The 22,158-nt window shown below is 40.7% G+C and overlaps 1 protein-coding gene across 3 annotated transcripts in view; it reads right to left on the minus strand.

The window, feature by feature from the left end:
• Window positions 1-6,537: 6,537 nt before the first annotated feature.
• Window positions 6,538-22,158, minus strand: part of HACL1 (2-hydroxyacyl-CoA lyase 1) — a 114,514-nt gene continuing 98,893 nt past the window's right edge. For all 3 annotated transcript variants that reach the window (XM_029589209.1, XM_029589211.1, XM_029589212.1), the window contains exons 13-17: window positions 20,200-20,354; window positions 14,239-14,397; window positions 11,245-11,352; window positions 9,558-9,744; window positions 6,538-6,635 (exon numbers count right to left, since the gene is read on the minus strand). In XM_029589209.1, the coding sequence (XP_029445069.1) occupies window positions 6,603-6,635; window positions 9,558-9,744; window positions 11,245-11,352; window positions 14,239-14,397; window positions 20,200-20,354 (642 nt within the window). In that variant the 3' untranslated portion in view covers window positions 6,538-6,602. The remainder of the gene's footprint in view (window positions 6,636-9,557; window positions 9,745-11,244; window positions 11,353-14,238; window positions 14,398-20,199; window positions 20,355-22,158) is intronic.

Below are 22,158 nucleotides of genomic sequence, written 5' to 3' on the forward strand. Positions count from 1 at the left end.
CAGAATATCATTCATCATGTTTTGGAAGACAGCTGGGGCATTGCATAAGCCGAAGGGCATCACCAGGTATTCAAAGTGTCCATCCCGGATATTAAAAGCAGTCTTCCATTCATCGCCAGAGCAGATGCGAACTAAATTATATGCTCCTTTGAGGTCAAGCTTGGAGAATATCTTGGCTCCCTGTAACCTATCAAATAGCTCCAACATGAGTGGTAAAGGGTAGCGGTCCTTTATGGTGATCTCATTCAGACCTCTGTAGTCAATGCACGGACATAATGTTCCATCCTTTTTCCCCACAAAGAAAAATCCTGCGCCGGTCAGAGACTTAGAAGGTCTTATGGGAGGACTGAGAGGTGAATTCTATTGCCTGCTTTTGCCTGTGAAAGAAAGAACTGAGATGGGAGAAGCCCTTGAATATTTACTGCTTCAAAAGTAACAGCTGTTTGGACACAGGATGTGACAGGGCAAAACCAGAAGCAAGCCCCATAAAATCAGGTGTATTGCCAGCATTCCTTGAGGACTGAGAGGTGAATTCTATTGCCTTCATTGCCTGTGAAAGAAAGAACTGAGATGGGAACATAAGAACATAAGAAAATGCCATACTGGGTCAGACCAAGGGTCCATCAAGCCCAGCATCCTGTTTCCAACAGTGGCCAATCCAGGCCATAAGAACCTGGCAAGTACCCAAAAACTAAGTCTATTCCATGTTACCATTGCTAAAGGCAGTGGCTATTCTCTAAGTGAACTTAATAGCAGGTAATGGACTTCTCCTCCAAGAACTTATCCAATCCTTTTTTAAACACAGCTATACTAACTGCACTAACCACATCCTCTGGCAACAAATTCCAGAGTTTAATTGTGCGTTGAGTAAAAAAGAACTTTCTACGATTAGTTTTAAATGTGCACCATGCTAACTTCATGGAGTGCCCCCTAGTCTTTCTATTATCCAAAAGAGTAAATAACAGATTCACATCTACCCATTCTAGACCTCTCATGATTTTAAACATCTCTATCATATCCCCCCTCAGCCATCTCTTCTCCAAGCTGAAAAGTCCTAACCTCTTTAGTCTTTCCTCACAGGGAAGCTGTTCCATTCCCCTTATTTTGGTAGCCCTTCTCTGTACCTTCTCCATTGCAATTATATCTTTTTTGAGATGCGGCGACCAGAATTGTACACAGTATTCAAGGTGCAGTCTCACCATGGAGCGATACAGAGGCATGACCATTTTCCGTTTTATTCACCATTCCCTTTCTAATAATTCCCAACATTCTGTTTGCTTTTTTTGACTGCTGCAGCACACTGAACCGACGATTTTAATGTGTTATCCACTCTGATGCCTAGACCTCTTTCTTGGGTTGTAGCACCTAATATGGAACCTAACATTGTGTAATTATAGCATGGGTTATTTTTCCCTATATGCATCAGCTTGCACTTATCCACATTAAAATTTCATCTGCCATTTGGATGCCCAATTTTCTAGTCTCACAAGGTCTTCCTGCAATCTATCACAATCTGCTTGTGATTTAACTACTCTGAACAATTTTGTGTCATCTGCAAATTTGATTATCTCACTCGTCGTATTTCTTTCCAGATCATTTATAAATATATTGAAAAGTAAGGGTCCCAATACAGATCCCTGAGGCACTCCACTGTCCACTCCCTTCCACTGAGAAAATTGACCATGTAATCCTACTTTCTGTTTCCTGTCTTTTAGCCAGTTTGCAATCCACGAAAGGACATCATCACCTATCCCATGACTTTTTACTTTTCCTAGAAGCCTCTCATGAGGAACTTTGTCAAACGCCTTCTGAAAATCCAAGTATACTACATTTACCGGTTCACCTTTATCCACATGTTTATTAACTCCTTCAAAAAAGTGAAGCAGATTTGTGAGGCAAGACTTGCCTTGGGTAAAGCCATATTGACTGTGTTCCATTAAACCATGTCTTTCTATATGCTCTGTGATTTTGATGTTTAGAACATTTTCCACTATTTTTCCTGGCACTGAAGTCAGGCTAACCGGTCTGTAGTTTCCCAGATCGCCCCTGGGATCTGGGAAACTACAGACTGGAGTCTTCAGGTGCATTGTACCTGAAGACTCCAGTCTTCAGGTACAATGGATGACTTTAATGATAGGTTACAAATTTTTACTAATAGGTCTGAAATTTCATTTTTTAGTTCCTTCAGAACTCTGGGGTGTATACCATCCAGTCCAGGTGATTTACTATTCTTCAGTTTGTCAAATCAGGCCTACCACATCTTCTAGGTTCACCGTGATTTGATTCAGTCCATCTGAATCATTACCCATGAAAACCTTCTCCATTACGGGTACCTCCCCAACATCCTCTTCAGTAAACACCGAAGCAAGGAAATCATTTAATCTTTCCGCGATGGCCTTATCTTCTCTAAGTGCCCATTTAACCCCTCCATCATCTAACGGTCCAACTGACCCCCTCACAGGCTTTCTGCTTTGGATATATTTAAAAAGGTTTTTACTGTGAGTTTTTGCCTCTACAGCCAACTTCTTTTCAAATTCTCTCTTAGCCTGTCTTATCAATGTCTTACATTTAACTTGCCAACGTTTATGATTTATCCTATTTTCTTCTGTTGGTTCCTTCTTCCAATTTTTGAATGAAGATCTTTTGGCTAAAATAGCTTCTTTCACCTCCCCTTTTAACCATGCCGGTAATCGTTTTGCCTTCTTTCCACCTTTCTTAATGTGTGGAATACATCTAGACTGTGCTTCTAGAATGTTAAAAAAAAAACAAAACAAAAACCAATGACCACGCCTCTTGGACTTTTTTACTTTTGTAGCTGCTCCTTTCAGTTTTTTTCTAACAATTTTTCTCATTTTATCAAAGTTTCCCTTTTGAAAGTTTAGCACGAGAGCCTTGGATTTGCACACTGTTCCTCTTCCAGTCATTAAATCAAATTTGATCATATGATCACTATTGCCAAGCGGCCCCACCACCGTTACCTCTCTCACCAAGTCCTGTGCTCCACTGAAAATTAGATCTAAAATTGCTCCCTCTCTCATCGGTTCCTGAACCAATTGCTCCATAAAGCTATCATTTATTCCATCCAGGAACGTTATCTCTCTAGCGTGTCCCGATGATACATTTACCCAGTCAATATTGGGGTAATTGAAATCTCCCATTATTACTGCACTACCAATTTGGTTAGCTTCCCTAATTTCTCTTAGCATTTCACTGTCCGTCTCACCATCTTGACCAGGTGGATGGTAGTATACCCCTATCACTATAGTCTTCCCCGACACACAAGGGATTTCTACCCATAAAGATTCAATTTTGTATTTAGTCTCATACAGGATGTTTATCCTGTTGGACTCTATGCCATCCCAGACATAAAGCACCACACCTCCTCCCGGGTGCTCCTCTTTGTCATTGCGATATAATTTGTACCCCGGTATAGCACTGTCCCATTGGTTATCCTCTTTCGACCATGTCTCTGAGATGCCAATTAAGTCTATGTCATCATTCACTGCTATACATTCTAATTCTCCCATCCTACTTCTTAGACTTCTGGCATTAGCATACAGACATTTCAAAGTTTATTTTTTGTTTGTATTTTCATTCTGCTTTTTAATTGATAGGGATAAGTTAGAATTTTTTTAGCTCAAGTGAGTTTTTAGTTACAGGCACTTGGACTATTTTTCTAATTATTGGAACCTCACTGTCGGGATGCCCTAATTCTGATGCATCATTAGTATCCTTTGAAGATACCTCTCTCCGAACCATGCGCTGCTGAGCGACTGTCGGCTTTCCTCTTTGTTCTAGTTTAGAAGCTGCTCTATCTCCTTTTTAAAGGTTAGCGCCAGCAGTCTGGTTCCACCCTGGTTAAGGTGGAGCCCATCCCTTCGGAAGAGACTCCCCCTTCCCCAAAAGGTTTCCCAGTTCCTAACAAAACTGAATCCCCCTTCCTTGCACCATCGTCTCATCGAGACTCCGGAGCTCTGCCTGCCTCTGGTGACCTGCGCGTGGAACAGGGAGCATTTCAGAGAATGGAGGTTCTGGATTTAAGCTTTCTACCTAAGAACCTAAATTTGGCTTCCAGAACCTCCCTCCCACATTTTCCTATGTGGTTGGTGCCCACATGTACCACGACAGCCAGCTCCTCCCCAGCACTGTCTAAAAACCAGATAAAGAGTATGCCCTCAATATTCAAAAGCTGGCATTTAGCCAGGTAACTCATAAGCTATCTAGCTAAATGCCTTTGAATATTGACCCCAATATGTTTAAATGTGACAAAATTAGAATGGATTCTCAGTTGCACTGTACAGAAAGCAACAACTTGAAGTATTAGTCAACACTGACCTCTACTGGTCAGAGATTTAATTAGATAATTTTATTCTACAAAAATAATGTTGAATATACAAATTTGCTTATTCATTTTTTGCTGGACAAAGTATATGAAAGATACATTACTTAATGTTTACTTTTGATCTCACCTAAAACTGTTGGAAACACCTGTTTTCTAAGAAAATGTCAACAACAACAAAAAAAAAAGTTTATTTTGCAGAAAAAAAATTGTGGTTGTATACATTTTGGACTACTGCCACAGAAATACACCTTGTAACTTGCCCATTCATTTTCCATAAGCTTGCAAGTTTTCTCTTTAATAAGAGAGGTATGCCCAAGGCTCTTTTGTGCCCAATGGAAACCAGAGATGGGGGGGAGGGGGGGGAAAGAAATACTGGGTTCAGCTGAAGCTGCCTTGTAAGGCCTGAACTCTGGGGGGAGGGGGGGGGCATCTTCACTGGGAGAACAATCTGGCCAATCTCATTTTTGATACAGCCTTTTCTTGTGTGCAATTCCCTTTCTGTGGAAGATAGGCATCCACCACAACAGACCCATGGGGAAGAGGTAGAGTACTTTCAGCAGGATCCTTAACAGTGTGGAAAATTCACAACTTATGTTGAATTTCCTCATTCCACCATCCACCCCCCTCCCCTCACACACACAATTTTTCAAGCATTTTGAATGTAGAAAGAATAAAGAAAAGCGCTATTTTTTGCTGAGAAAATTGATAAGGACTATACTTCTCAATTGCAAGAACTTCAACTCGCATTTTCACCCCATGTCCACTAGCTTTCCACTATAACCACACCTTGAGGCCAATATTTAAAAGCCAAGCACCTAAATTTAGGCCCTTAGTACCTGATTCACTAAGGGTTTTTCCCATTGACACAAAATGGGAGAAGAGCCTTAATCTGGCCCTGGGTTAGCTACCTATTTTTAGCATAAAGCTTAGATGTGTAACTTAGGTGCCTAAATCAAAGCTCCTAAATGAAGCCAGATATGTCTTCATTTAGGTGCCTGGGTTAGTGGAGTAGGGCTAGAAATCCATGCTCAGGTGGGGTGAGGGGAACATTTTCATTTAGGTACATTTAGGCATCTAATTCTTTAAGTCAGGAGTTTAGCTCTTTTGAATATCGGTCAGCCTGCTTGTATTTTTAGTCTCTTGCTACACCCTGCTATTGCCAATGCATATATGAACAGATATTTCCTGCCCAGCTTTTAGTGGGAGCTTTTAGAAAATCTGAAGAAGGTTGGACACACTGGAACTCTGGTTTTCTTTCAGCCTAACCTACTACATACTATACATTCTAACATGGCCATTAAAGCCTGGCTTTATTATAAGGAATGTATAATATATATTTATTTATATCTATATATAAATAATAGCAAAGTTACTTTAATTCAAGCAAATAATTTGTTGCTATAACAATTGTAGCCACAAATAATGTTTTAAACTTGTCAACACAGAGCGCAAAATCCCTACACTCGGTACTGTGTAAAATTGAGCAAATGACTTACCTTCTGCAACAGGACACTGGTGAGATGTACTAAAGGATTTCTTTCATTTTATGCTTTAGTCTATCTGGCCTTTAAACTCTTGGAGCTGGGAATTTGTAGTCACATGATTTATTTTGTACAGCACTGTGAATATTGTTCATGCTGTTTAAAAACTATTAATATATCATGTCTAGGCTGTTTAGTTTTTTTTCACACAACATAAGCCATTCCACCTCAACCACTCCCCCCCCCCCCCGAGATAACTGGAGGGAAAGAGAATACAGAAAAAGCTGGAAGGTGAAGTTGGTGCCAGTAATGGCCATGCCAGGCATGCAAGGGATGCAGTCGAGAGGGCCTTACAAATCTGAAGCCAAGACTTGTCAGTATTCATTACCACACAAAATCCCGGAAAGAGAGTCTTCACTGCCTTACATTTTCCTCTATTAGTATACCCTCCAGAGGGTCTACTGAATACGAGCCGTGTTATTCCTGCAGAAACTAAGTGGAACCCCATGTCTGCCTGGCCATGACCACTGACACCTGGGAATGCATGTTGGGAAGTATAGTTAATTTCTTTATTTTTTTTTTTTCACATGAAATGTCTTCTCAACTACATTTCCCATGATTCTCAATAAATTCAAACTGAAGCATATAACAGACCAGCTAACTGCAAAGTGAATACAAGCTTGTGAAGCCTGTCAATGACAATGGTAGAGAAGAGGAAGACTAATGATTTTATTGCTGTGAACCCATACACAAATGAATCTGCAATTGTGGATCTTCTGTTACATGTTAGAACGAGTAAGCCATGGAAAATCCTAAAAAGGAAAAATAATCAAATTAGAATAAAAAAAACATATGAAATAAAAAATTAAAATGCAAAATTAAACACATTTAATCCTGTACATTGGCATTAGGATGTGTATATTTTCTTTTTCCCTGCTCTGGCACAGATAGACGTACATTTTTTTTCTATTATTGTATTAGTGTCAAGAAATTGTAATGCCTGAAACATGGCAGGAAGAGGGACAGATAAATATTAACATATTCCTACTGTTGTATCTCCGGTTGTTGACTAGGGCTCAAAGCTCCTTTCCAAGGGGAAGAAAACACTTTGGAACCTTGGAATACAAAAAAGGGACATTGGCAATGCCCTGACATTTGGATAAAGGACTTGTGTGGGATCAAAAGCTCAGGCACTGTACCATATTTTTTTTTTGCTGGTCCAATAAAAGATATCACAATCCACGAACATTTCTTGGCATATAAAAATTTCCAGTTCAAACTTTTCTGGAAAACCTCATATCTCTGACCCTCCTATAAATTACTGGGGTGTCATATTTCCAAATATTGTGGTTTAAGAAAATTAAATACCACAAATCTTTCCATGCAGATCTATTTCTAATTTACATAAAATGGACATACAAATTATAAGAAATTTTTCTAAGCAAATTTTCCTGATGTTGTAAATAGATTTATGATCTGATTTGGCATTTTAACTGACCTATATATTTAGTTAAGAAAAAAACAAAAGCAAAAATGAAGGTACTTTCCCATGCTGTATTTCTAAATTTTTCAAGGAGCTGAACTGAAATACTTGATTAGAGGAGCAAAAAAAAAATCAATAAAAGCACTTGCAAATAAAGTTTCAAAGGAGTTACACATGTAAATGCAACATACAATCATAGCAATTTTCAAAAGCCATTTACATGTTTTAAGTGCACTTAACGTGGGTAAAACCTATGGACACTTCAATGGCATATATTGTAGCAATTTTCAGAAGCCCACTTATGTGGGTAAAGGACATTTATACATGGAAAACCCAGTTTTAAGCATGTAATGCTTTTGAAAATCAAGTCCCTCTTAGGAGGTAATTTTCAAAAGGATTTATATGTGTACATTTTTTTTTGAAAACTGCTACTTTATTGTAATCAATTCCTTTGAAAATTCACTACATGGGATGGATTTTCAAAAGGTTCAACACACATAAATGGACTTTTGAAAATTGCTATGATTTGCACTTTTATGTGTGTAACTTTGTAGAAAATTACCCCATAATGTGGTTTAAATGTTAGACAGAAATATGAACTTGCCAAGCTTGCCTAATATTCATTACCACCCATTCATCATTATAAATGAAGTTTAGGAAATAATTTTTGGAACTGAAAAATTTTCTACAGAAAATAAATTTTCCACCCCTATATCACTGAGGAGGTTATTGAAAAGTCGAGAAATATCAGTGGAGATATGCATTTCAGATGGTTGCCTAGAGAGGATGCAGACTTTCCTGAAACACACAAACTTTTTTTTTTTGAAAGGAAGGTCTTTCCAATTTTTTCATTGTGTTCCTTAATAAGGCAATATTCAGTGTTACAGTGAGTGGAAAATTAGCTGGTTAAAGTTAACCAGCTAAATTTGATCGAGATATTCAGAGGGACTTAAGCATCCTGCAGTATGTTCTTGGCTAATGCTACCTGGACAAAGATATCTGGATAATTTTGCTGCTCACTGGGCTTTTGAATATTGGGGGGGGAACCCAACCCACCCTAGCATAAACTTCATTTATAATGATGAATGAGTACTAATGAATATTAGGCAAGCTTGGCAAGTTCAAACTTTGAATATATTTCAGTGTAACATTTAAACCATATTCTCTCGCCCTAGCTTGATGAACTCTATAACAGGGTACCATAGAGCTAGGCCAAGATAATACAGCAGAAATCTCATCTTTGTGAGACTTTCCTCACTCCAAATGACATCAAATCTTCACCAAGGTGTACTGTGCTGTTCGTACATCTCACTCTATATGGAAATCTAGCCCCTAAACCACCACCAACACCTCACTTCGAGTTATTAGCTGGCCCTCCTATAGTCATATAAATAGTTAAAAACTGTGAAGGCCTCCTCAGAGGCTCTCTCTTTCTCTCTATTCCACTCCACTCCCCTTCACAAGCCCAGAAATGGCCAAAAGGCAATTTGCAAAATTAACGAGAATTGCATTACTGCCATTTCAGGCATATTGCACAGCTTAACGCCAGGAAAAAAAAAGGTGTAGTTATTTCCGGTGTTAAAACCGTGCAATAGTGTAACACATAATATCGCACAGTGTGATACTGCCCCTCATTTGAATTAATCCTGCCCAAACCCAGCCCCTTCCAAAAATTTGCATTCGCACCGTGCAATAGTGTTATGAATTAACGCCATAACACATTTTGATGAATGACCCTATTCTTTTTTTTTTTTGAAAGATTATGGTGCAGGCACACTGTCCAATAACTCTTGCATAAGCTGAAATTAGTTGATTACTAAAAGCTGAGGCAAGACTTTCCTGCATATATAGTTTCTTTCGTTTTCCCTAGCAGCATCAGGGGAAAATAAGCAGCAGCTTCCTGACGCTGGACACCAGGGCCAGCTACAAAGAGGACCTGACGGCCATCTAAAGCCTCACCATCTTCCAGTTTGTTTTTAAAATTGTCAGGGCCAGCTAATTTAAAAACAAATTATTGCGCCGTGCCCAATGGCGTAATAATAATTTTTTTTTTAAAGAAAGGGCTACACTTTATTTTTTCCTTTTTAAAAGGCCATTTTAACAAGATGTGCTCCTGTAAAACTGCCGGCGCCTTTCTGGGGGACCTGAATAGGAGCATTTGGTGGCCAACGAAAGGTGCTCCATAGACTAGATAAAAATAGAAGGCAGGCAGACAGGCAGGCAAGGAAATTGAAGCAGAGTAGGCACTTACTTGTTTCTTCCTCTCTGAGCGTGGGTCGATGATTACATTGATAAGAGAGGGTGTGGCTCTGTCTGCCAGGCTCGCTTTCAGGGCATCTTGCAGCTCCTCTGGTGTTTGAACGAAGTATCCTTTACCCCCAAACGAAGACATAACCTGCTCGTAGCGGGCATTCGGAATCAGAGAGAGCGGAGGTGCTCTGAAAAAGGAGGATGATCCAGGTCCAGATCAGGAAATAGGATTATCACACATGCAGGAGGAGGGGGGTGAGGCTCTCACATGTGACACAGCACTCAGCTTAAATAAATTGCATTGATGTAAATTACCGTAAAATGCCATGACGTGATTAAAAAAAAAAAAAGTCACATGGCCTACACCAGAAGCAAATAAGTTATGGTGTCCATTAATAGTTTAAAAAATATCTATACAAATAATGAAATTAAAGAGGTTAGGACTTTTCAGCTTGGAGAAGAGATGGCTGAGGGGGGATATGATAAAGATGTTTAAAATCATGAGAGGTCTAGAACGGGTAGATGTGAATCAGTTATTTACTCTTTCGGGGGGCACTCCATGAAGTTAGCATGGGGAGCACTCCATGAAGTTAGCATGGGGCACATTTAAAACTAATCGGAGAAAGTTCTTTTTTACTCAACGCACAATTAAACTCTGGAATTTGTTGCCAGAGGATGTGGTTAGTGCAGTTAGTATAGCTGTGTTTAAAAAAGGATTGGATAAGTTCTTGGAGGAGAAGTCCATTACCTGCTATTAAGTTCACTTAGAGAATAGCCACTGCCATTAGCAATGGTTACATGGAATAGACTTAGTTTTTGGGTACTTGCCAGGTTCTTATGGCCTGGATTGGCCACTGTTGGAAACAGGATGCTGGGCTTGATGGGCCCTTGGTCTGACCCAATATGGCATTTTCTTATGTAGTATGTTATAATCTGGAAACGGCAAGGCTACACCAAAAAAGGCTGACCCGTATTTAGGCAGGAGTTTATATTGTTTAGTCATGGGATTTACTGGAATATCCTGTGATTAATTTCTTGCACATTAAGGAGATAATTCTGTAACATGGATAAGTCGAAAGTAAATTACCTGTGGAATTTACATACATTTTGGCGGGTAAAGCACTGTGGAAATGGCTTTGAAAATAACCCTCCAATTGGACAATTTTAAAATCAAAGCAGGCACTTGCAAAGCCCCTTTACTCTGGGAAATATTCATTTGCACGGGCAAATGGCTTTCGAAGATTGCCCAGAAGGACAGGAAGCGGATGAGCAATTACTGAATTGGCTTTGCTCTCCCAAAAAAAAAAAAAGCAGGAATCTCTGGGGCCCAGCACAGATACAAACACTTCAGCTCCAAATAATTGAACAAGGTTGGTAACTAGAAGCAGCAGCAGCAGTGACATGAATCAGTGGTAACTGAAAAATATCTTACATTTCTAGCTGAGGTGCAAGGCTTCTCACAAGGCCTCATGCCACCTGTCAGCTAAGATGGAGGACACTATGAGATGCTGCCATCTCTCAGATCTTTGCAAGCAGTCACTGGGCTAAGACCAGGAATTAGATATTACCTCTAGCTTAGCAGGTACTACGCTTTCACAGCTATGACGACAGCAGTGCAGACATCAAGGTCCCTTGATCTGCTCCAACAACAGGGTTTACAGTGCACAGGGATTGCTAATGGTACTCACACTAAGGCAGGATCTCCCCACGTTAACATTTCCTTCCAAGTGTTCTCATCAAAACCGCTGTAAATCCCGTTGTTATTTAGAACGATAATAAGGACTGGTAAATTATACCTGCAACAATTCACATGTACACAGTTGTATCAGTCATTTTATTTTTTATATTTGAAACTTGAGGACTTTTGCCCTGTCACACAGTGCTGGGACAGTGTTGAGCATATGAGCTCAACACTGTCCCAGCATTAGAAACATCAGACAGAACACCCTGCAAAGTTGGTGCTCAACCAGCCACAGGCAGAAAAGGAGTTACATTTCTTAAGATTTTAAGTGCCAGTCCCCCTTCCCTACCCCTCCCTATAACACCTCACAAGAATAAAAATTCATTAAGAAAAGATCATCAATGCTATGGTGGATTTTTCTTCTAAAAACAACTTAGAAACTGGTTAAAAATGTACTAGTCTGCAAACTTTTCTTACAATAAGTACTATTTCCATAGGAAAAAAATATGTAGGGCTGTGCGAGCCATAAGGGCTGGTCTTGTACTCTGGAATACCATGCCACTCAAAATAAGACTACAGACAAATCTGAAATTATTCAAAACTAATATGAAAACCTGGCTTTTTAAACAAGCATTTTATAAAGATAAAGAAAAGGAGAAAAATAGTTGAGCGATAAGGATGCACCAAGCTAGAAGTTTTTAGTAACCTACATAAGCATATTAATGTTAAAATCAAACTGCCTAATTTGTTCCTAACAATCAGGTTTAATTTACACACCTAGTTTATTATTTTACATTGTTACCGTACTATGATGGCACACGAGTAATTTGTAATCTATACCACCTATATTTCTCTTTATCGTGCCCTTCTGTAAACCGTTGTGATGGTATTTAACTTAACGACGGTATAGAAATATTTTTAAGTAAATAAATAAATAAATTATGCCATATCGTTTCCAAGAGCCCTCTCATCCCATGTGATGAGCATGGGGTTATTTATTTAAAGCATACACAAAAGTGCAAGAAACACTTAAATTCCTGGTCAAATGTTGAAACTGTCACATATAATATTATATTACGGCAACTCCTTAGTTTGAATACAATCTCTTATTGAAAGATTTAATCTCTTATTGCTGATTAATTTTGAGTGCAAGTGGAGCTCCGGTGTGTTGTTGGAGTTATTTATTTAAAATAATTTATCTTTCTGCAGCATGCAAGGGGCATGGAGAATCTTCTTTCACAAACATCAATTTAGAAAAAAATAAAATTTCAGTTTCGAAGTACACATTCAGCAAATGAGATAAAGGACCATATTCAACAGGAAGCAGTCAACACCTTTTGCCACTTTAGAAATTTGAGAATCCAAGTATAGTGCCTTACAACTCTCAAACTTTGTACATGACCTTTAACAGGAAGTGTGAGCGAGTCCAGGCACAATTTCAGATCAAGGTCCGCCACAGATAGTTTCCCCATGTTGAGAACTTTGGTCTTAAAGGGTTTGAGCTTGAGAATTAAGCATCCATCTCCTAATCACTTCCAGTCCTTTATCAATGTTACTGCAGTTTCTTTATTAGAACCTAAGGGCACATAGGGGGCAAATTTCTAAGCTATTTATGTGCATAAAACCCAATTTTAGCCATACAAATGGGTTGTATATATAAAAGTGATTTTGTATTTAATGCACACATCAAAGAGGCATTCCAGGGGATGGAGAAACCTTTTACACACGTTTGATGTTCAAAAGTAAGCAGGTAAATCTATACGCACATATTTGCACTTGTTCTCAAGAAGTCATACAATACGCGTGTTTATGTTGACTGTTTTTCGCACACACCCAGGATTTTTCAAAGTTGCATTAGGTCCATTTTTTAAAATCTGGGCTGCTCAAAATTATTACCCTCACAAAGTTGGATGTCATCATCGTAGATAAAGAACTGAAGACAGAGATTCCTGATTTCCTCCACCAAAGGTCTCAACTATATACTGCATAAGTGTGTGAGATCACTGGATCTTGGGGATTCCAGAGTTCACAGATCAAAGGGAAGAACAAAGTTCATCAGTAATTACATCATCAGAGTGACCAGACGGAAAGGATTCACACCATGCCATAGCAACACCATCAAGACATAAAACTCAATCATCTCAATAGGATTCAGTGATCAATAGTGTCATGTCTCTAAGAATCTAATCAGGTCATCTGCCACAGATACAAGGACAGTCTCTATATTATGCCCCATTTTAAAATCAGATTGCCTCTGGTCAAGATAGTTGAGCATACGGATTTAATAAGTTAACATGGGAGCAACAACATATTCTGCAAGTTTTCCAAGAAAATGAAGACTGTACACCAACATCAAATTATCTGTCTTAGAAGAGTCATCTGCAGTGCTCACTGCCTAGCCCAACCACAACAATGATCAGCAATGGTCCTGACAATCATGCCAGTAGATTGAGGCCTGTTTATAAACCTGAATGAAACCTCAGTATCATGTACATTATGAAGAGTGGATTAATGCTTGAAGAGCCTCTGTGATTTATCACTGTTTTAAGAAGACTTATTTGTGGTTCAAATATATGCATATGTTTGTAAGAATTCCATTAAAAAGTGTGTGTTGGTTATGTTTTGGTAAAGAGAAGAGTGATCAAATGGATTTATCCCTAAAAGATCTACTGTTTGGGACCGGCTGAGAACGTCCTAATGATGTGGACTGGCCACTGTCAAGAGACAGGATGCTGGGCTGAATGGAACTTCGGTCTGACCCAGTATGGCACATTTTATGCATATAGCTTTGCACAAAGGACATCTACCATAGTAGAATTAATTCTTTCCTTTCTCCTCCTCACATATACAATGCATAAAATACTTACTTGAGATAGTAGCAATGGTACGCGCTTCTCTTCCTTGGCATGCAACACAAACACCTACAACAGGCACACTCTTTACCACATCAGACTTTAGGTTTGTGAAAAATGATTCCATTCAAGGGTCCAAAACATTTTACCTGCAAATGGTTTCCACTTCCATGCCAGAAAACCCAAACGCGCTATCTCCTTCTACACAGACCACTCTCTGCTCTGGATTCTGATCCCTAGCCACCATAGCAGCTGCTATGGCAAATCCCAGTCCAACTCCCATTGTCCCGAACGTACCAGCATCGAGCCTGCAGGTAAAAGGAAGAGAGAAAAGAGGTTCTTACCTGTTAATTTTCGTTCCTGTAGTACCACGGATCAGTCCAGACAGTGGGTTGAGCCTCCTGTCCAGCAGATGGAGACAGAGAAAAACTGAAAGGATATCCTACATCAGGACAGAGCCTACCCTGCATCCCTTCAATATAAACATTATCAAAGCAGATAAATAGAAAGTTAACCAGTATAAGATCAAGCAAGCAACAAATAACTGTTAAATTGAACAATTCAAAACTCTGTAAACAACTGCTCTTACATATATATTCAAATTCATCTAGTAGATGCTTCCGGTGCCTTAAAGTTCTGATAGGAAGCAGAGAGCTCCTCCAAATTGCTGTGAAGAAACAAGAGGAAGAACTTCGAGCGGACGTAGCAACAGTACCTGGGCGGGAGTCTGGACTGACACGTGGTACTACAGGAACGAAAATTAGCAAAGAACCAATTTTCCTTTCACTATATGTACCCTGATCAGTCCAGACAGTGGATGTACCAAAGCTTCCCTATACAGGGTGGGAGCGAGACAGTCCCGTTCAAAGCACCTGCTGTCCGAAGGAGCCAAAAACTGGCACCTGCATGTTGAGGCGATAATGATGAGCAAAGGTATGCAGAGTCTTCCAAGTAGCTGCTCTGCAAATTTCCTGCGGAGAGACAGACTACTCTCCGCCCAAGAAGTAGCTTGTGAATGCAAAGAGTGGGCATTTAAACCCTCTGGAACCATCCGGCCCTAACAGATATATGCCGACGCAATCGCCTCCTTTAGCCAGCAAGCAATCGTAGCCTTAGAAGCCTTGTTCCCTCTATTTGGGCCGCTCCATAAGACAAAGAGATGATCAGAGACCTGAAACTCATTTGTAACCTGCAAGTAGCGCAGCAGCACTCATTTTCCATCAAGGCGCCACAGGTCACCACCAGGTGTGTTGCAATGACCTCAGGAGAAAAAGCAGGAAGTTTCACCGACTGATTGACATGAAAGGAAGACACAACCTTCGGCAAGAACGATGGTACCGTCTTAAGGGAGACCCCTGAATCAGAAAAACGGAGAAAAGGCTCCCTATAAGACAACGCTTTGGGCTCCGACACCCTCCTGGCGGAACAAATAGAGACAAGGAAAACGGTCTTAAGAGTCAGATCCTTAAGCGTAGCCCGCCAGAAGAGTTTGAAGGGCGCCTCGCAGAGAACCCGAAGCACCAAGTTAAGGCTCCACAAGGGACAAGTAGCTCAGACAGGCGGATTCAAATGCTTGGTCCCCTTGAGGAATCGAACGAGATCTGGAGAGCCGCCACCACGTAACCATTGATACTACCTAAGAGGGACCCGAGAGCGGAAACCTGTACCCCTAAAGAGTTGAAAGATAAACCCTTAGAAAGGCCATTCTGGAGGACCTGGGATACCGGAGCCTTGTGTGCCGGCACTCCAGACTCAGCACAGACATTCTCAAAAACTCTCCAAACCTGGACGTAAGCAGAGAGGTAGAATGTTTAGGGCCCGCAATAGAGTGGATACAACTTCTTTATATCTGTTCTGGAGCAGGTGTGGAAAATGGCCGAGGCGAAGAGGACCATCTGTCGCGAGGTTCACTAGATCCGCGTACCACGGTCTGCGGGGCCACACGGGTGCCACGAGAATGACAGGTCCCCGATGGAAGTTCTATTCTTCTGAGTACTTTCCCAAGGGGGAAACACGTATAGGAGGCCAGGGAAGAACCAGGGCATCCACTCCTTCCAAGCAGTGCTCCCTTCTGCGGCTGAAGAACCTGGGAGCTTTTGCGTTGTTCAGAGTGGCCATCAAGTCTAAGTGGGGGGGACCCCACCTGCGGACGATCAGAACCATCGCTCCGGACAGCTCCCACTCTCTGGGGTCTAGATGCTAACGACTGAGTGAGTCGGCTTGAACACTCTCCTTCCCCACAATGCGGGAAGCTGACAAACTATCCAGGTGACGTTCCGCCCAGGCAAACAGCTTGCTGGCCTCCAGAGTCACCAGGCGACTTCTGGTGCCTCCCTGTCGGTTGATGTAGGCCACCGTGGTGGCATTGTCCGAGAGAACCCCACTGCCTTGCAACGGATCAGAGGAAGAAAGACCTTGCGGGTTAGGCTTCCTGGGTAAGGGGGAGGAGGTAGGGTCAGAAATCCCCTCCGAAGAGTGAATGGGGCTTAAAGCCGGTGGGAAAACAGTTAAATCAGGCTCTCCTTCTTCCCGCCCTAATTCTGAAGAAAAAACCTCCCCCAAAATGTATGCCATTCCCGCGGTTTTTCGGGCAGGGAACGGCCTAGCCACACGCTGGGAAGGTCGACCCCGGGCCTTCAGTCTCAGTGCTGCCGCAGAGGGACCCTCCCCACCTGGCAGGCACCCGGACCAGAGCCCTTCACGGGAGAGCCGCAAAGCAGGCTCCCCGCAGGCTAGGCAGGCAGAAGGACGCGGCATGATCAAAGGGAGACGCCGCAGAGACGATTAGCTGAGCCGGGTTGCAAGGGTAAGCGTGTGCAGGCGAATGAACCCTGCACGCAACTTCTACTTAATCAGAGCAGGGAGAAATTAAACCTGCTTTGTCTGCCAAGGTAATTGCTGTTATTTTTTGAGCAATTGCAGGGGAATTAATCTTCCCTGCTGGGAGAACCGAGGTATTAGCTTCTCAGGGTCAGTGCAGCCAGAAAGGGGGAGTGACTGGACCACCAGTATCGCCCCAAACAGCAAACAGGTTCCTGGGAAAGGGAGCCCAGGCTGAATAATCAAGGGGAAAGCCCCCCTAGGCTTCCAGCAGGGCGAGGAGACAGAGCTGTCTCCGTCAGAGCAGAAGTTTTGAATGCAATCAGAGAAACTGTGCATAAAAAATTTCGATCCTTAAATTATAAAAGGATAGTGAATACTTGCTTGATCTTGCAAAATCTGAGAAGAAAACCCCAAAGTGAGGAAAAGAAGGGAACCGCAGGTTCAGTTGCCTGCATCTGCTGGAGACAGAGAAATACTGAAGGGATGCAGGGTAGGCTCTGTTCTGATATAGGATACCTTTTCAGTTTTTCTCTGTCTCCATCTGCTGGACAGGAGGCTCAACCCACTGTCTGGACTGATCCGGGTACGTACAGGGAAAACATATTTATCCTCTAACACACAGTGCTTGATTTGCTGATCTGAAAGCTACTGAGAGACAATTATGGAGGTATTCTGGATAGCTGTATCAACTAGTTATTTAAAATAGATATATAGCAGAACACTGAATTAAGTCAGCTAGACCACACCACTGGAAGCCACATATTTTGTTGGTTTTGAAAAATTGAGGTCCATATTTAGAGACATTTAACCAGATAATTCAGAAATTATCCAGGTAAATTAATATTTGGGAATTTATTCAGCTTTTTAAGTTTTCAAAAGGTTTTACACATGGAAATTGGTTTTGAAAATTGCAACTTTCACACAATTGAAAATTCACTCCATAGATTTTACATTAAATTTCAAAGGAAAAATACAGGCATACCTCCCCTTTGAAAACTGCTGTTGGCACAGTGTCTGCAGACTTTTGCACTTGACTTTTGTGCAGATAGAATTTTTATGGGGGAATCGCACCCCCCTCCCCCCCAAAAAAAAAGAAGCCACATGCAAAACTGAAAATATATTCTCTGCAGGCTATTTTACTGATCCTGTCCAAAGCCTGCCCCTCTTAGAATGCCTTTCCCAAATATGGCTAAAATCCCATGCGTTTTGGAAGCCCGTTCATCCTTTTGGCTGGATTGAGGGAGGTTAATTGTCAGACGGTGATTTATCCAGGTAAGTTACTATTTACTGTGTAAATGGCTTTGAAAATTGCCTTCATAATGGCATTTTGGAAAGAAGTTCAAATGTATGAGAGGAAGCAACCTGGGGTGACCTGGAATCTAGATGGTTTGTACTGTTTAGGCTTTCACGCAAGAAGATTCGTACATATTTGCTCTGTAATGGTTAGGAAATGTATTTGATAACAACGGACAAATAAATTATCCTTCCCCATCCCCACCCCCGAATTTCCTCTTGCAGGAATTGAAGACAATGGAAATTGAGGATTTGGACAAGCTCATGACTCATACAGGAGCAGAAGACAGCACAATTTCATGAATACAGGACACTTCTTTTTATGACGTTCCACCCAAGGCCAAGGCTTTGATTCATAAATCCTATGGGTATTCTGCTTAGGTCTTCTTCATTCAGGCTTGGCAGTCATTGGAAAATCATATGAGAATTCATAGGCTGCAAGCAGACAATGGGGCACGCCCAGTATTCCTTTCTGGAATATTAATTGCTTTGTGTTTGGGATTCTAAACAGAGCTCTGGGTCACCGTCAGGATTGCAAGGTCTGCAGGTTATGGCTTCCACTGAGTAAGCTAAAAGAAAAAAATTGCTTATTGATGGTTGATGTATGCTGATATATCTTTGTGTATAGTTGTGCTTGGTGGTTCTTCTGTAAGGACGAGTTAAAATTATTTTTGCAGATATTCCAACAACAAAAAGAACTTATTCAGTATTTATATAAGCACTCCTCACCAGGGTGAGGTAATCTTAACAAAATACATCAATCAAAGATCATGTGCTTATGGTGGTACAGGAATTAAAATAAGTAAAAAATAAACAAACAAAAACCACTCATATACATCATGCTTCTTCAAGATTCTCACTTCTCACTGGTGGAATCAATTCTTTTAATTATCCCTTCCTTTCTAACATTCTGGTGGCAGACCTAAAAGTCACTTTGTTCATTGCCTTCCCATCTGCTTAGCCTCTTTCTGTTACTATACAGATCCTCTTACTTATGTAAGAGGATCTTACATAAGTAAGATCCCTGATTCTACAATTGTTTACACTCCTGGTTTACTGAGTTCTTAAGCCTTTTCTTTCCAGCTATCTATGCCTCCAAGTTTACCAACCTTGTTAAATGTAACTTTGCTTTTCCTGTTCAATTTACTATTTATTACTGTTTTTGTTACAATTCTCCTGTTCGATGTAAACCGATCTGATATGGTCCCCTAACCATGAAGGTCGGTATAGTAAAGTGCTTGCTAGCTAGCTAGCTAGCTAGCTAGCTAGCTAAATAAATAGCAAGCTAAATAAATAGCAAGCTAGCTAAATAAATAAATAAATAAATGTCCAATTCTGGCCTTTTCCCTGGTTCTCTCACCCTCTTACCCGTTCACTTTCACCTAGATTGCACTGCTGAATCTGGACTATTGCCTGTGAAATATAAGGTGCTGGAAATAAACACAATAGTTAAAACAACCTACATAAGAAAAAGATGTTAATTTATGCTCATGGCTCATCTCTCTTCTTAGAAATTATGCCAATAAGGTGCATACCTCATAGGTGGGGACTCTCCAAACAAAACTTGTAAGATCAAAAAAAGAACATATAGAACACATTCAACGAATTCAGAAAAGCACTGATAGGCACAGTGAACTATACACCTTGCCAGGTTTCATTGTTTCCTAGTTATCTGGAAGTGCCCAATATATTCTTTTTTTGTTCTTCTGTCTTACCAATTCAGTACTTCATCATGCAGCAGGGGCATAGGTGATTGGCACTAAATATGGCAAATCAGCTCATAGCTGCAAATAGCACGCTCAAGGTGAAACAGCTTGCGATAGAATGGACATGGAATCAAAGCATATCAGCAAATATCTTGCATCGCATCCCTTGCATAGTTAGCACTAGGACCTAAGCAGCTCATCTCTCCGCATCGACAGACTGATAGGTACTGTGTACAGTGTTGTGTATACTATCAAGGCTATGCCAAAAATTTGCTACAAATACCTGACCTGTGACGGGGCTGATAGTTCTGAATTATGGTACGACCAATGTCCATGGTGTTGGCTCCTTCACTAACAAGGATACAATCCTGGGGTAGCAGTGCCTTGATATGATGGAACGCCACATAATAATTCATAGGCAGAGAATTCTGCATTGCCAGTGCCTTAAATAGAAAATGCATTAAAACAATCTTCATGTGTGTAATGTGTTAAAATGCAAAACAATTTTTATTTTTATTTTTTTAAAGTGCAGTCACTTTTGCATGCTTATTTTGAGATGTTTCATGAAGTAAACTGCCTTGGGTATCCAACGGGCACTGCAAATTTCCCTGGGAAACAGTCTCCTATCTACATCGAGAGCCCAATTTTATAACGCAGCACTTCAGGCTGAAGTCTTGTACTTTGTGCATGTGGCCTTCAGCCACAATGTTCAAGCTGGATTTACGCGCGTAAGCCAGCTCAGAAAATTTGCAGGAATGCCCTCGAGTGCCATTTATGCTTGCAGGGATTTACACTAATGCTTTGGATTTTAGAAAGGTTGCATGCAAATAGTTTCCCCACTCTAATTCCATCCCTGGCAATGCATCTTTCAAGTAAGTGCAAGTTTGCATGAAATTGCTTCCTTGCACACTTTTACACCCACAATCCCCAGGGTAATTTTCAAAAAGCCTATGAACATGCACAATGGCATTTTACATGTCTATATGCTTTAAAAAATTCAGTGCAATTTGTTTAGCATGCTCTATTAATGCTGAAATAAAAACAACAATATAATCAAATTTCAAACGGAGGTGAACTGAATTACAACGGAGGTGAACTGAATTACTATTAACGCTAGCCGTTCTATTTGACTGCACTTTTTTTTTTTTTTTTCTCTTTATTGAATTTTCAAAATAATTACAAAGCTTTTAATATCTTTGCACAGAAATATACAAAAAAAAGATAAAGAATCAAAAGAAAAACCATTTTTCCAGTCCACTAGTATATATTGAGAAGGGGGCGGACATTAGAGATACAAGGAAGCCAATTTTTAACACACAGAAAATTAAAAGGAAAATGCCATTAGCTTGCTTTACTCAATCCTTTTATAACTTTATTGAGATATTGGACTAACTATAGGTGATTATGCCCTCATCAACCTATTTTGGGAGTTAAGACACGCTTTGAGATGTTCTGGGGTTAGAAAAATATGTGTTGTTGTTATATTTTACAATGCACCTGCATGGGTGCCTCAGTTGGAAATTGGCACCCAACGCCCTAGCCTCCTGCTTTAGGGCCAAGAACCCCCTCCTCCTTCCCTCCTGCGTGGCTTTCGCCAGGTCCGGAAAGATCTGCAGAAACTGGCCCATAAACTGGGTTCCCATGTTCTGGAAATAGTTTCTCATTACAAGTCCCATATCATTTTCATAATTAAAGGAAATTAAGAAGGTGGCCCTTTCCAATATTTCTGTTGTCGATGATTCTAAAAATTCTGTTAAATTTCCCATTTCCAGCTGGTTATAGTTTTCATTTCCCCTCGATCGGGTATATGGCAGAAAACACACCTTATTAAAGGCTGGAATTTCATCTGAAGCAATATGCAGAACCTCGATCAGGGATTTACGTAGAGTCACTCTAGGTAGCTCTCCCATAACTTTTGGGAAATTCAACAGTCTTAGATTTAATCTTCTGAGGCGGTTTTCCAGAAGCTCTGTTTTTCTATTTAATGCAGTACAATCTTGTACCGTGTTCTGTGCAGTTTTAACACAGCTTTCATGTAAAAGAATCAAGCGTGCATCCCAAGTCAGAGGTGGAATATCACTGCCTTAAATTCTTTCCCTGTCAACCTTTACAGGTTTCTACATAATCCCTGAAGCACTTCTGGACTGTCCTGTTTCACCTTTCCCTCCCATTCCACTCCTCGTCCTGCTCTAGACTTCTGCAATGTTGGCCGCATCACCCAGTCAGTTATTTGCGGGTGCAACTAAG

This window comes from Rhinatrema bivittatum, chromosome 2 (genome assembly GCF_901001135.1).
Source record: "Rhinatrema bivittatum chromosome 2, aRhiBiv1.1, whole genome shotgun sequence".
NCBI lineage: Eukaryota > Metazoa > Chordata > Amphibia > Gymnophiona > Rhinatrematidae > Rhinatrema > Rhinatrema bivittatum.